The 15,857-nt window shown below is 37.6% G+C and overlaps 1 protein-coding gene across 2 annotated transcripts in view; it reads right to left on the bottom strand.

Moving 5' to 3' along the window:
* The window catches only part of LOC127791186 (uncharacterized), a 35,852-nt gene extending 20,714 nt beyond the window's left edge, over positions 1-15,138 (bottom strand). Inside the window, exons 1-4 of one of the 2 annotated variants that reach the window (XM_052321020.1) lie at positions 14,815-15,138; positions 14,161-14,259; positions 13,467-13,806; positions 2,168-2,302 (exon numbers count right to left, since the gene is read on the bottom strand). In XM_052321020.1, the coding sequence (XP_052176980.1) occupies positions 2,168-2,302; positions 13,467-13,806; positions 14,161-14,259; positions 14,815-14,999 (759 nt within the window). In that variant the 5' untranslated portion in view covers positions 15,000-15,138. The remainder of the gene's footprint in view (positions 1-2,167; positions 2,303-13,466; positions 13,807-14,160; positions 14,260-14,814) is intronic. The other variant, XM_052321021.1, reaches the window with a different exon arrangement.
* Between the last annotated feature and the right edge of the window lie 719 nt (positions 15,139-15,857).

Genomic DNA, 15,857 nt, shown 5'->3' with positions numbered 1-15,857 from the left:
AAGAACATTCACAGTTTGATTAAGATACTTTTGCTTCTGATCTACTCCTTGAGAAGAGATTTATAAAGAAAATACAAATCATTGAACTCAAGCAAATCTTAAACCCACCCATCCCCCGTGGTACCAAGACTGCAATGTTTAGAGGCTCACCCCTTGAGAGGGTGTATAACTACCCTAGAAGTATGATTATTTTGGGATCTAAGAGTTGTATTAATAGCATGCTAAATGTTGTACAAAGTGAGCTGTGGGAACATTGATTGTATACATATTATTTGCTTTATGATATATGTAAAGCCTATGAGGAGACCAAGATGAGGCCGTGTATTCCGAGGCTTGGGTACTTGTGTTCATATAATGTTATGTGGCTTATTATGATGTACGCCTATTGATCCTTGGTTGACTATGCTTGGGATGAGGTGATGTTTAAGAGACGTGGTTGAGAATGTAAGGAATGAGCAAGAGGGTCATTTAATAAACAAGAATAAACATGCCTAATGAAAGATAAATGCACCTCAAAATAGTTATACGGACTAAACCAAATCATGATAGGCAAGAATGGACCAACAATTGATTAGTTAATTAATATTGGACGACAGTCAATCGAGGGGTTGATGATTTCAACCAGAGAGCTAAGGAGCTTGATTGCTGAGATCAATAGTTGATCGTTGGGCCAACTGAGGGAAGTCTAGGCACAATGTAAGTTGCTGGAACATCAATAAGGTTGGAGACAGTTGATTTTTTGAGGTAAACTACCCATGACAATGTTGTTTAAAAGTCAACCAAGGTTAATCTAAAGGGAAAAAAAAATGGAGATGTGATTAAGTTAAGCTAATCAATGAGATAAGTTTTGGTGCAACTAGATTTCACCTATTAAGCTAAAGAGTAACACCCTAATCCACGCAAGTGAATGAGGAAGTGAGATGACCACCAGTCCACCCTTGTCCCGAGTACATGCGATGGCCAGAAGGGGGGGATTGCTGGTTCCCAACCACACTTTTCCTAGTGCCATCATCCTAGGGGGATGATGTCCAGTTGAGATATAAGCTTCAATAGAATCTTTTACTTAGGCAATCATATGAGTTAGGTTTCTTCTTCTAGGCTTATTTTTGTCAGTTTCCTTCACTGTGTGGAAATTTTGTGCTTTTAACCTCCTTGTAACCTGATTTTTCTGAAATGGCCGCCTGTAGGACAATGGCATGTAAAAAACCAAGTCATGTCCTTGCGTGAGTTTTATTGCATGTCATCTTGTGCACTTAGAGGTTTATAAGTGGTTGCATGTTTGCCCCAAGACCCCTCAAGTTTTTTTGGGCTTTTCTATTACTAGATACTTACACTGTTAAAATGATGTCCTTAGACATCTACACATAGGCTTGTAAAACCTATTTTAAGGGAGGAATTTTTTAATGTATCTAGTTATATTATGAAAAGAATTTTTCTCTTCCTCGGATGAAACCTATGACATAAGTCCAAGGAGAAACCTAAGTAGGAGTTCCCTCCCCCTTCCTCTCTGTTTTCTTTTGATCATTCTTATTCCATTTAAGTTGCTTCTTGCAATAGAAATTGCCTCTCGCAAATGGAATAAACAATTCATAAAGGACACCATTAAACAAAAGTTATGTAATTTTTTTTAAAAATAATATAGTAGTTCTAGAAACTAAATTACAGAGAATGGCTTCAACAGAATTGTTCTAAGGTGATTTTATATTTTGAAGGTTCATAAACAATAACTAATGAGGTGCAGGAATGGTCCAAATATGCTGGGATCTAGTGTTTTAAATCTGAAGATCAATACTATTGATCTGGCTATCTCAGGATAAACTAATATTATACGCAGCAAGTTCTGAACTACCATTGTGCATGATGAAAACTGTTCCATAACGTAGAATGGTAAGAAGCACAAACATAGTTATCAGGGAGCAAGAAAAATAAATAGATAAATAAGAAAAGATAAGAATGAACACAAGTACACATAAAGAACATAGAAACAATAATATATACATACTGATATAATCTATTTCCATAACATGAAGATTATATATTTATAAACATTCTGGGTGAAAATGATAATATCTCACTTTTTTTAAATTTATAGCAGTAAAATAATGCACAGATAAGTTATACATAACTGCCTACGAAGAATTAGCTAAAGAGTAGGGTTCAAATTTACCAGGCAATGTCCAAATGCTCCACCTCCAAGTGCCAATTTGTATGACTGCTCAAGAACCTCATTTATCAGTTTCTGCTTGTTAGATAAGCTCAGCATACCTTCATTGATGACAGACTCAAGCTCCAAAGCACATAACTGGACAAAATTTACCGCATTCATCTTTATTAAAAAAAAAAAACATGAAAAACAAGCTATAGGCATACACAAGAAGTGTAGTGTCCTAAGATCAAAATTATAGCCTTTATTGCACCTTCTGAAACGGAAACCCTAGGGCAGAAAGAAATGACAAAATCAAACAGGAGAGAAGAAAGAACGAGAGGAGTCGTAAATTGTATTGCAGAGAAAATGAAGACTTAACATTAGAGAAAGAACCTAAGAGCTGCTTAAATAGGCAGCTCATTACACATGAAAGAGGCACCACCTCAACAATAACTAATACAGCAAAGCAGCACTAATACTAATACAACAGATATACTACAACAACCAAACAACAGCAGGAAATACACAAAAACAAAAACAGCAATAGCAAACAATACTATCACAAAACTTTAGATGCTTCCACACTCCCCCTCAAATAAAGCTCCATGGAAGTTGAGCACTTATTCTTGGGCAGTCCTGCAGCAACCCTAGAATCATCATGCACAAGGGACATCTTCAAACCAAGCTTCTGACACAGAAACAAGAACCAGTCTCTAGGCAACCCTTTAGTGAGAATATCAGCCACCTGATTAAATGTTGGAACATATATGATCTCCACTTCACCATTTTCTACCTTCTCACGGACAAAATGTATATCAATCTCGACATGCTTGGTTCGAGAATGAAAGGCCGGATTTTCAGCCATGCTCTTGGCAGCCAAATTGTCACTCCACACTATAGGAGTAGCAGCACACAAATATCTCAACTCCAGAAATGGAGATTTCAGCCACACCAACTCTGTCACACCTAGGGCAGCTGCTCGGTACTTAGCCTCCCCAACTAATCTAGCAACAATTGATTGTTTCTTGGACCCCAAGACAATAAGATTTCTTTCGAGATAGACACAAAAACTACTAGTAGATCATCTAGTCACTTTGCAGCCAGTATAGTCTGCATCTGTGTAAACTTGCAAGGACAAATCATCTAGTGAAGGAGAGAAGACCAACCCCAAGCCAATAGTCCCTTTAAGATATCAAAGTAGTCTCTTACAAGCTAACCAATGTTGAGACCTAGGATTGGACAAAAATTGGCTCAATTTATTCACTATAAAGGCTATGTCCGGGCGAGTATATGTCAAGTACTACAAGGAACCAATAAGAGTTATGTACAAAGATGGATTAGAAAATGACTCTCCCTCATCAGTTAAAGAAATCCCAACAGCCATAGGAGTCGCACAAGGCTTGCAATCTTGCATAGCAGCCTTTTTCAACAAATCAACAACATACTTGGACCAAGTTAGATATATACTACTACCATCTCTATATGCTTCAAACCCTAGGAAGTAATTCACAAAGCCAAGGGTCTTAAGAGCGAAATTTGTGTTCAAGTCATGAATACACGATCTAAGGGTTGTGGAATCCAAACCTGAGATGAGTATATCATCAACGTATACTAAGATAAAGAGCACATAACCAGCTGTCTTCTTGATAAACAAAAAAGCATCTGACACAGCCCTAACAAATCCCCAATTCTGTAATGTTGTTCTCAGTTTCATATACCAAGCTCGAGGAGCTTTCTTAAGCCCATACAAAAATTTCTTCAACCAACATACATGAGTAGGAAACTGAGAGCTTATAAACTCTTCAGGTAGAGCCATAAAAACAGTCTCAATTAGATCCCCATTAAGGAAAGCGTTGTTAACATCAACTTGTTGGATCTCCCAACTAAAGGTTGTTGCTAAAGAAAAGAGAACTCTAATGGTTGAAGCCTTAACTACCGGCTTGAAAGTTTCCGCATTGTCCACTCCTGGAGTTTGAAGAAATCCATTGGCAACCAGCCTGGTCTTATACTTAAGAATAGACCCATCAACATTATACTTCACCAAAAAACCCATTTACAGCCAATCAAGTTCATATTTTGAGAAAAATGAACCAATTCCCAAGTATCATTTCTCTGCAAGACTATGTACTCTTCTTCCATGGCCTTAACCTATCGTGAGTCTAAAAGAGCCTCACGAACTGAACTAGGTTCAAGGGAACTCACAAAGGCATGGGGGAAAGAGGCAACTAGTTGTTCAGACTTTGATCTTGTGATCATAAGGTGAAGGGAAGGTGCTGGAATAGGTTTAGGCTTGGGTAGAGAGATTGGAGGTTCTAGTGACTGAATAATAGAAGGTTGGAGCTCTTGTGAGGCACCAGTAGACAGAGTCGAACTGTCACATGTACCACCGGAGACAGCACTAAATGGTGCTGGGGCCAGAAACTGTGCTACTTGAGGACACATTGAAGAATTAGAAGAGGAAGAGATAGGTTCCAAAAAGGCAATAGAATACCCATTTAATCTTAATGCCTAAGGTAGGGAAGAAAAGGAAGTAGAAAACAAAGTGGGATAGGGAAAATCACTAGGATTGAACTGTACATGTCTAGATACATACACTTTCCCTAATGGATGCAAACACTTATATCCAGCTTGGGTGTGACTATAACCAAGAAAAACACACTTGGTAGAATGGAAATCAAATTTGTGCTTGTGATAGGGACGAAGGTAAGGAAAGCAAGCACAGCCAAAAGCTTGAAGAATCGAGTAGTTAGGTTGTTTGTGATGCAACAGTTCAAATGGTATAAAAGACTTTAGAGATGATGAAGGAAGTAGATTAATAAGATGCATTGCTATTTAAAAGACTTCCACCCAAAATTTAAGAGGCATATGAGTATGAGACAGTAAGGTTAAACCCATCTCAGCTATACGACTGTGTTTTCTCTCTGCTACACCATTTTGTTGATGGGTGTGTGGACAAGTAAACCAAGACTGAATACCATTGGCATGAAGATAAGGTAAGAAAGCTTTAAATCCCCCCTCCCCCCCATTGTCAGTTTGTAATGTTTTGAGCTTAGTTTATACTAAAGTTCAACAAACTTGTGAAAAATAGTAAAGATGGTCAAGGAATCAAATTTGATTTTTAGGGGGTAAAGCCAAGTGTACCTAGTGCATGCATCCACAAAGATTATGTAGTATCTAAATCCTTCAATGGACATAACAAGGGCAGGTCCCCATAGATCAGAATAGACCAATTCTAAAGGTTCAACAACAGTAATTTCGTGGCTAGCAAAAAGAAGCTGACGTAATTTTCCAATCTTACAAGAATCACAAAAGAACAGATCTGAAAGTGAACAAGAAATACCCATTTTATTCAATAGAAATCTTAGTACACCCATGAGAGTCTAGTATGGTTATCAATGAATGTGACAAACCATTTAGAACCAATGATATTGTGAATTGTAGAGGGTCCCCAAATATCATTGTGTATTATGGAAAAAGGGTGAGAAGACTTGTAAGGAAGGCTAGAATGTGAGGCACAACTGTGCTTGGAAAGTTGACAAATCTCACATTGAAAGGTTTATGCTATCTCATTGAATAAAGAGGGAAAAATTTTCTGAGATACATAAAGTTTGGATGTCCTAATTGATAGTGCCACAACATAACTAGACTATCAATATTAATGCTAGAGTTCAGGGCCATACATGGTCTTTGTGATGGTTGGGGCTTGCTACCATCTTCGACTAGAAGAAGGTAGTTCTGCACACAGCCCAGCACTGCCAATCTTCTTCTCCGAGCCCGATTCCTAAAATTCACACAGGTTGAAAGGGAATTTAGTGATGCAGTTTCTCTCTTTTGTAAATTTGTTCGCCAAAAGCAGGTTACAATTGAGGTTAGAGACATAAAGAACATATTCAAGGTTAATTTTTTCAGAAATCATAACACAACATGTGCTCTTTACTTGAGAGAGAGGATCCATCAGCTATACAAACAATGTAATTACCATGACAAGGGTTATAATTGCTAAACAAAGACAGATCTCCTGTCATATAGTCTATTTGCCCCAGAGTCAACTATCCAAGATTTTGGATTTTCCCGTTGGACACTTAGTGCATGCAAGGAGTTACCTTTTAGGGCGAGTGAACTGGTTCCCATGGGGGCAAAAGTGCTCTGAAGGGTTAGTTGTAGCATCTTTTGGAGGACTTCAAGTTGTTCTTTGCTGAATGGGTTAGTCTCTGAAGTATTTTGAGACTCAGCCATGTTTCCACAACCCTCTCTTTCTCAAGCTGGCTTCCAATTTGCTAGTTTGCCATGTATCTTCCAACATATGTCCTTTGTGTGCCTGATTTTTCGACAATGCTCGCATACTAGTTTATTCCTTTGTGGCTTGTCACGATTAGATTGAGCTTTTTGAACTGCCAATGCAGAGTTTTCAGCAGGAGAGAAAGAATGTTGTGTGCCTATTGCCTAACATTACTTTCTTCCTGGCAAACTTCTGAGAAGGCTTCCCGGACGTTGGGAAGGGGCTTAACACTCAGGATTCTTCGTCTCACATCATCTAGATCCTTGTTGTGCCCAAGAAGGAACTAGTAAACCCGATCTTTTTCAACAATTTTCTTGTATTGTTGACCATCTTCCGAGCACTTCCAAACCTTCTCTTCAAGGATATCCAACTGCTACCATTGTCGAGTTAGGGCATTGAAGTAGTCTGTCAAGGACAGCTCTCTTTGTAGTAGCTCATGCAACATGATTTTTAATCCAAAGATCTCCGAGGTGTTGTCAATATTAGAATAAGTCTCCTTAACTGTGTCCCATATTTCCTTTGTTGTTTTGTAATACATAAAATTCTCACCTATTTCATTTTTCATGGAATTTATCAGCCATGACATGACCATACTATTTTCTACCTTCTAGATCTTGAAGGTAGGATCAGTTTCTTAAGGTTGTACAGCAAGTCCGGTGAGGTAATCCTCCTTGCCTCTCCCACGAACGAACAGCTTGATAGATTGTGACCTTTAGATGAAGTTCTAGTCGTTCAACTTGTGTCCAGAAATCTGAAGAATAGGGCCTTCAGGAGGACTGAAAACTGGTACTGCTACTCCTCCAAATCCAGATGATACTTCAGAGACTGAGTTCTCGCCTCCACTAGCCATGGTGACTTATTTGGACAAGATCAATGGTTTAGATTAAACTACTCTAATACCATGAAGAATTTGGAGAATAATGAATTTCTTTACATTTCTTTGATCAAGAAGTACAATTATAAGTAGGAACTTCTAAATACAACTTAGGAAACTACTAAATACAGCTTAGGAAACTACTAAATACAGTTTAGGAGACTACCAAAAAAGAATCATTAATTCCATAGGATCAGAAAACTAGGGTTCCTGAATTAGGAAACAAATCAGAAAGCTAGGATTCTACAGTAGGTCACTAGCGAGCTCATTGGGCGTGATATTAGGAAATTCTTCCAACAATGGCTTCATCCCAGATGGAAACTCCAAACTCTCAATGGAATTCAAAATAGATTCCTTACCTATGATGGCTAACCTATATCCATTTTCTTGATAGTCTTTTTCAAATGTCTTAGGAGCTATCAAATGAGTGTGCTTTTTACTAGGGACGGGTGGTGCTTGCTTGGGCTTGATCCTAGTGCCTTTACTAAAAGGTTTCACAGGGATCAATATGGGTTTCTTACCCTTATGGTTAAAGACATAGGTATTTTATCGTCCATAATGAACTACATTCATGTCATAAAGCCAAGGGCACCCTAAAAGGATATGGGCAACATCCATAGGTAAACATCACAGAAAATTTCATCTTTCTAATCACCCAATTGAATAGGAATAAGACATCTCTTGATAACTGGTAAAATTGTGTTATTCACCCATGCAACTTTAAATGGTTTTGGATGTGGTTCTACCCTAAGGTTGTGTCGAATAATTGCAAACTTAGAAACCACATTCATGGTGCTACCCCCATCAATAACTAGTATGCAAGTTCCCTCACCACTCCTAATGCATCTTTGAAAAATACTAGTGTGTTTCCATTCATCATCATGGACACTCTTAGTCAGTATGCACCTCACAATGTTAACCTGTTCCACCAAATCAAGATCATCATCAACCTCTTCCTCTCCTCCAAACAAATATAATGGATTAACCATTCCATCTTCATCCTCAAGTTAATCGGTAAATTCTAGCTCTTGCTCTAGAGTTAAGGCACGCTCAGGACAATAAGCATTATGTGACCTTTCTTGTGATAATGGCAGCATTGAATGGAAAGGTTATGAGGACAATAAGTACTAGGTTGGCAATTATTTGAAGGAAAATTTATATTCCTAGCAAAGTTATCCTTAGAGGCTAAATAAGGGACTACCTTACTAACATTAGTATCTCTAAGGGAAAGGTGGAGGAAAGGACCTTAATGAACGGGAGTCAGAGAATTGTGTGGACACTCGATGAATATGAGGGGTTTTAAGGTATTTTTCTATCTATAAGGTTTTTTGATAGCCTTCCTCTACAATCTTAGGGGAGTGCAACATAATCTTTTTCTGGACATCCATCCTCAATTCATTTATAAACCTTCGCATTGTAAAGAAAGAATCCTCATTTAAATCACATCAAATGAGAAGACTTTCCAATTGAGTCAAGTATTCAGTTACACATAAAGTTGATTGTTTTAGATTTAGTAGTTGTTGCTATAACTAACCCTTATAGAAGGAGGGTAGGTATTTCTCTTTTACCTTTTGCTTCACGACGGCCCATTGTGTGATGGAGGCTCACCTAATCTCTCAAAATTATGATGAAGATTTTGCCAATTTTCTTTGCAAAACCAGTCAATTTCAATTTGGAGAAACAAACCCTCTCAATATTAATCATGTTACACGAAGTGAAGTAATATTCCATGTCATCTAATCAATCTAAAAACACATTAGGGTATAACCTACAATCATACTCCTAAACATCCACTTTCACATTCCTATTGTTTTCTCTATTATCTTCCTGTCTATTCTTATGGGATAGAAGTGATTGCCTATATTCTCTTTCTAGATTCCTTTCATGATGTGTGTCAATTCTAGGATTGCCACCTATAGGTTCTTTAAAGCTTAGATGCTTGCGGTCATACCTAGGTGCTTTAGGATGTGTATTCCTATCATGGGGTTGCCTGGCTTCGAAAAGAGCCAATGTCTCATGTGATTGAGAATTCTTATTGGAAGTAACGTGTATCCCTGGGGTATTGAGTACACCATGTACAGACTCATTAGAGTGGGGGAACTCTATAGAATCATCTCCTATCTTCTATTTACCTAGTATTTTATGACTTGTGCCATCTATTCAGTAAGTGCTCCCATTGTATTCAAAAGACTTTCGAGATTGTTCATTTTGGTTTTAATGGATTTTAAGGAATTGTGTAATGATTGAAGGTCAAGTGGTGTAGTGGAAAAAGGTTGCTCGTGTTTGTTTGGGGCTATGAGCAAATAAACACATGGTAACAGGCATAGTTGTTAAAGGCACGCCTAGGTGCAAGGCACCTTAAGGTGCCAGTTTGGCGCCTCGCCTGGGCCGAGGCGAGGCAATTTCAGTAAGGCCCTCGCCTTGCACGGTGAGGTGCCGAGGCGAGAGGCCCGTCTCATGAAACTTAGGTTTTAATTAAAACCTGGGCAGCCCAATTCCTCGCCTCTTTTCGGTTCCAGCATGTATACATTACAACATATTTATATTTCTTTAGTTTAAGTAAATGTCCATTTACTTTAATACATAAATGTAAATAAGAAAGTATCTCCCATTTGGATTCAATAAAAATATCTAAAAAATCAAAATCCATAACAATAAGAAAATAGAATTTTGATTTTAGTACAAACTCGGAATTTAGCGATTTTACCACCCTCAAAATACATACCTACTATTTTTGAAAAATTCATTAAAAATTATTTTAACAACAATGAATATTGGCTATCAAAATACTGGGAGATAGTTTTTCAAAATGAAAACATTTTCTTATATGTCTCCTTATAAATGCGCTAATATTCCAGATTTAGAAAAATAACATTTTTCAAAATGAAAATATTTTCTTGATTGTAGACTTGTAGTGTTTATATGTTTGTTTAAAACTTTGCATGATGATTGGTACTTGTTTGAGTTTGAGACTTTAAGTTTGAACTTTAATGATGTTTCTAATTTAGAATTTGCATGATGAATGAATCAACTTTGATGATGTTAGTTTAGAATTTGAAGATAATGAATCATTAATGATATGCATGTGTTATTATTGATAATTTGACAGTTTTTTATGATTTTACAAGATTTTGAGTTTTTTTCTAAAAGGTACACCTTGCTTCGCAAAGGTGCGCCTCGCGCCTCAAGCTCCAAGACCCTTTGCGCCTCACTACGCCTCACGCCTTTCAGAACTATGATAACAAGAGAAGGCCATGAAGTGATACAATGGGTTAAGTGAATGCAAAGAAAATTCAAATTGCAACTTAAATGCAAACAAGAAACCTACTAGGATACACCAATAGGACTAAGAAATATAAATTAAATGACAATATCAATAACAAAAAATAATGCTTGAGATGCAACAAATAAGGTAAGGAATTTTTATTTTTTTTGGTTGGCTATGAAAGAATATTAAGTTAACCTAAAACAACTTACTAAAGATATCCAATAAATATATATTAATCAAATTTTCACAGTAAAGAGTATACCTTACTAAAGCAAAGTGGAAGTTGGGCTAATGGTGTAAAAGGGAATGAAGCTTGTAAGTATTTGGATTTGGTTGGATAAAGGCTTGTGGGTTGTTGGGTTTGGGAGCAGTAGGGTCCAAGTTAGGACTCGAGTCAATGGGTTTTGGGGTTTTTCTGTTAAATGGGTCGTGTCAATGGGTAATGGATCTTCAAATTGGGTTAGGCTTGGGTCGAGAAATTGGGTTAGGGTTAGACTTATAATGCAGCAGTAGAAGGGAGCAATAATTGTGCAACAGGTTCTGGCAAGATTTCAACAAGAACTTGTGGCAGTTTCCGATAGTGATCGGGGCATCATTGATGGCAGCGACTGGGCAATGCTTCCAAAAATCTGAAGTGTGGTGCTTTCGGTGAGACAATCGTCTAAGATTTAAACTCTTCGACAAGGGTCAACAAAGGATGTCAACGGTGATGGCTTCTACGACTAGGGTTTTTTGATGTTGCTAGTTGAGGATTTTAACACCATCGTTGTTAGTTTCAAATATCTTCAATGGTGGCAAACGGGCTAGACTTGGGTGAAGCTCCTAAGGCAACTTCACTGACAATCAAAAGTTGTTAAGCTTCTGACAAGACAGTTGCCTAGGGTTTAGAATCGCTAGTGAGGCTCTACAAGGATGCTGACGATGATGACTACTTCGAGTAGGGTTTTTTTGTTTATTGCTACATGTTGATGTGGTTTTGTTTCAAAAACTTGAAGAACTGTCTGTGATGATGCAGATCGTAAGGCTAGCTGATTCCCTAAAAATTCTTAGAAAATCCTTGAAAACGATTCAAGACTTTCGGCTTTGATACCAATTAATGCAAAACCCAAACCAAAGAAACATGAGTGATACTAGGTACTCGAAACCTATAGCAATATTCAATATTATTCATCAAAGTCTCCTTCAATACTTCACTAAAGGATTATTTATAGACAACTAATAGATAAAAGCGTATTCTAACTAGGATTCTTTGATATAATCTAATTAAGATTATAAAGGTAATCCCTATCTAATTAGGATTCTAGGAAATAAAAGAAATTAAAAGAAACTAATAAAATAATATTAATTTCTACTTTTATGCCTAAAATATTGTTCCCCAAAATATTCGTCTCTATCTTCATCACAAACACTAAGTTCTGAGGACAAGAGCCATAACTGGCATAACAAAAAGGTATAACAAATAAAGAGTCCAAATATCCCACTTACTACATAATAAAAAAGAGAATTGTCAATAAATTCCACATCATTTTGCACAAAGAATACTAGTCCACCACCGCCAGCCATCTTAAGTCAATAAAAGTACGAATAAAACTAAGAAAGGCAAAGAAGTAAGGACAAATGAAAGGTCTCCTTGGGAGAAACTTTTGAATACCAAAAGATTTTCTAAAGAAAGTTTGCACTCCCTTTGTCACAGAGGGTATTATAGAAAGAATGCACAAAAACCCCCCTAAAGGTAGACACCAAACTCTATCACCTCCCAGGCACATTTTAGAACAATAGAATTGTTAGATATTTCAAATCCTAAAGGCCAGTTTCTCTCTTTACCAATATCTCTATTTTTTTTTTAAGATATTGATTGTGATTTGTTGATGAGATATATATAATGAAGTCAAATCTTTCTTCATGTTCTATACCAACTCAGCGCTCTCACTTTTTTGAAAACATGTTAATCTTTGCATGCCAAAATTAATCCTAAATCATTTAGTTATATATGATTGAATCATCTTCCTCTTTCATAACTCTTAAAGGCAAACTCAGAATGCATAATATAACAATTTCAGTTCCTTGGAACGCAATAATTATTGTTTTTAGTTTTCCTCACATGTACAAGAATCAGTGTTGGTGAAGAGAAGGACGACGTGGAAATATATGCCAGAATTGAGAACCCTAGTTTTGCTTTTGGAGCAAAGGATAGATGGTGCTCTAATCACTGAAGTTGGTTGAGACGCCTGCTGAAGGGTTTCATCAAAAGAACATGTGGTGGGGGGACACTCGACCATGGACTAGTACTAAATGTCTGAGCACCATATATGCATGTTCCATAACCCAATATCTTCTCTATTGATGTTAGTCTCCTTAGAAAATGCTCTCCTAACCATTTACTTTTTCTTGATCCTAGGTGGGAGGTACTACTTCCCTCACCTCACCATGAACAATAACTGCAAGGGAAGTCAAGTATGGGTTTAGGATAGGATAACATTCAAATGCTGTTTGTATCTTTTTACAATAGGCTACTCCCAGGGTCTCACGCACATGTGCACGTACACACACACACACACCCCTTTTGAAGACATCAAATGCATTTTTTTGCATCTCAGCAAATGGAGGATCAAAATATAGCAATAACTTGTTTTATTAGCCAAATCATTTGAAACTCAAAGAGAATCACACTCGAGAAAATGCTTCAAAGGAGAAAGGAACTTCTTGAGTAACTCAATATGAAAGAAATTACACACAGATTAGCTTAATTAGGTATACCAAATGGGAATACAGTGGGTTTTGTTAGCCAACTCAAACCAGAAACTAGCATAAACTTAGGCCACTCACATCCAAAAGATTTAAGCATGTCAAAAGCATAGGTAATACATGTGATAAATGAATCTATAAGACAAGCATCAACCTGCTGAAACAAATTGGGATTCGATCTGATGTTATATTCAATGTTCAAATCTTTCAAACCGCTACTGAATGCTTTGCTATTCTCAAGCCTCCACTTCCAAAGGTCTCCATCTTCCACATAATCAATAAGCGGCTTAACACGCTCAAATTCTCTGAGTGCGAACTTGCAGCTGTCACTGACATCAGCATTCCTAAGGAGTTTGTCCTTGAAAAAATCATATGCAACCGTAGCACCACTCCTTTCCATATCAATTACCAGAAACACGTTTTCTCCAATGATGGAAGAAGTTTTGGGACCTAACATCTCACATGCAGTTTTGTGGTGGTCTAACACTACCACCCTGCTCAGTTGCTCAGTAGGAAAAGATTATAACTATTAGACGATTGAACAACACTTATGAATGTTGTAGAATTTATTCACTGTAGAAACAAGGACAATAATAGAGGTTGTGACTGTGCTGGCTGAATTGGTTGTCCGACACAGTGAAATGACATTTTTAGCCCTACTGTTGAATATCAACCACATTTCAACTGTAGGAGTAAAAATGTCATTTCACTGTGTCAGCCAACAAATTCAACTGAGACAGTCACAACCTGAATCATTATCATACAAACAATGGGCTAACGGAAAACAAGGCAATTAAAATTCAAAATGGAAAGAAACTGTAGGCAAGGGAATCGAGGGAGGAATGGACCTGTGAACTCTGGGAGAAATTTGTTGAACAAAACCAGGGCTTCCCACAAAATCTAAGAGGTATATGTCCTCAATTTCGCTCAGAGGAAGTTGTTCGGCACTGAAAGAGAGAAATAATTTGGACAAAATAATTCAATTTCCACTGTGAGAGAATCATTCCACAAGAGAATACAAGTAACAGAAGAAATGAGTAACGAGATACTTGCGTATACTTGCTTTCGGTTTTCGTTTCTCCTTGTCTCTTCAAATAGATATGCCTTTGTAATTTGAAATTCCAAATCCATTGTTTGAATATATTTTCGTTGGAAATATTTGGATTTAGGTCCAAAGTTAGCAGAATTTGAAATGACACCTACTCATTTCAAATGCAAGCATTTCAAATTACAAATTTCAAATTTCAAAATAAATCATTTGTAATCCCCATGTCCAAACACAATCTTACCGAGATGATTAACAACCAATCAATGGCAAATAATCAGTACACAAAGAAGAAATAGAATTAGCAGAAATCGGAACGACCTGATAGGAGAATAATTATTTATTTTCTTTCCTTGTATCTTCAAATATATTTACCGAGATGATTAGCAACCAGTTAACAGCAAGTAATCAGAATACAAAGAAGAAACTGAAATAGCAGAAATCGGAACAACCTTACCTGATAGGAGAATAGACGGTGTTGGGGAAAAAGAGAGCGGGAGTGGAAGTAGCAGAGAAGTAAATGTGAGCGGCCAAAGCGGCGAAGGCGCCATCTGGACAGGGGTAGTGGTAAAGAACGGCGGCGGCCTTCTTCTGCTTCATCAATTGCACGGCCAGATTACTACAGGATGCCGCCGCGCACATCTTCGCCCTCAAGACTTGATAAACATCGAAGATTCGAAAAAGATAATGATGAATACTGTTTCAAAACGAATTTCAGGAACGGTTCCAGAAAGCGGGCGGGAGCACCACTTCGCAGCATAGAAGCGCAGGTCAGGTCAATCAATTCACTCTTTATAATCTGGCCTTGACGTTAAAAAGTGAATCAGCTTTTGTTTTTTCCTTTTTCTCATGTAAATAATAACAGAAATAAAGCAATAAAGTACAACACGTGTTGAAAAAATCATAAATAATCTACATATAACATAACTAAACCTGAGATTTAAATATTGGAAAAATCTAAAGAGCCCCTCCAAGTTTACCGATCGAGTTATCAAAAGGGGCTAAAAAAACGATTTTATCACCACGTCATGTTCTCTCCTTTTCCCTCTTATGGTTGCCCCGTTCCTACTCTCTCCTCTCCCCTCTCATGGCCGCCACCTCGCCACTGCCGTCGTCTCACATTGCCGACAGTCACTGCATCGATTGTCGGTTAGACGAGGCAAGACGGCGATGGCAGAAAGGCGAGGGTAGGGACGAGGCAACGACCATGGGAAGGGAGATGAGAGAATAGGGGAAACAATGGCCCGCTTTGCAAATTTGCAAGAGGCAAGGGCAAATTCGTCATTTTGCCCCCATTTGGTGAGACGCTCGATAGGGTTGTCTAACCCTGTAGAACGATTCTTAAATATTTTATCTCACCAACCAAGCCTAATAAGTTATTTGTTTTTCATGTGCCCAACAACGGGTCGAAGTTTAAGGGAGTTGAGATGTGTTGTCACTTTTCTGTCTTCTTGCGTGTCTCTCCAATTAAATTATGTCACTTCATCAAATTAATATATA

Source organism: Diospyros lotus, chromosome 14, assembly GCF_014633365.1.
Source record: "Diospyros lotus cultivar Yz01 chromosome 14, ASM1463336v1, whole genome shotgun sequence".
Classification (NCBI taxonomy): domain Eukaryota; kingdom Viridiplantae; phylum Streptophyta; class Magnoliopsida; order Ericales; family Ebenaceae; genus Diospyros; species Diospyros lotus.
This window is presented reverse-complemented; position numbering and strand designations above follow the sequence as displayed.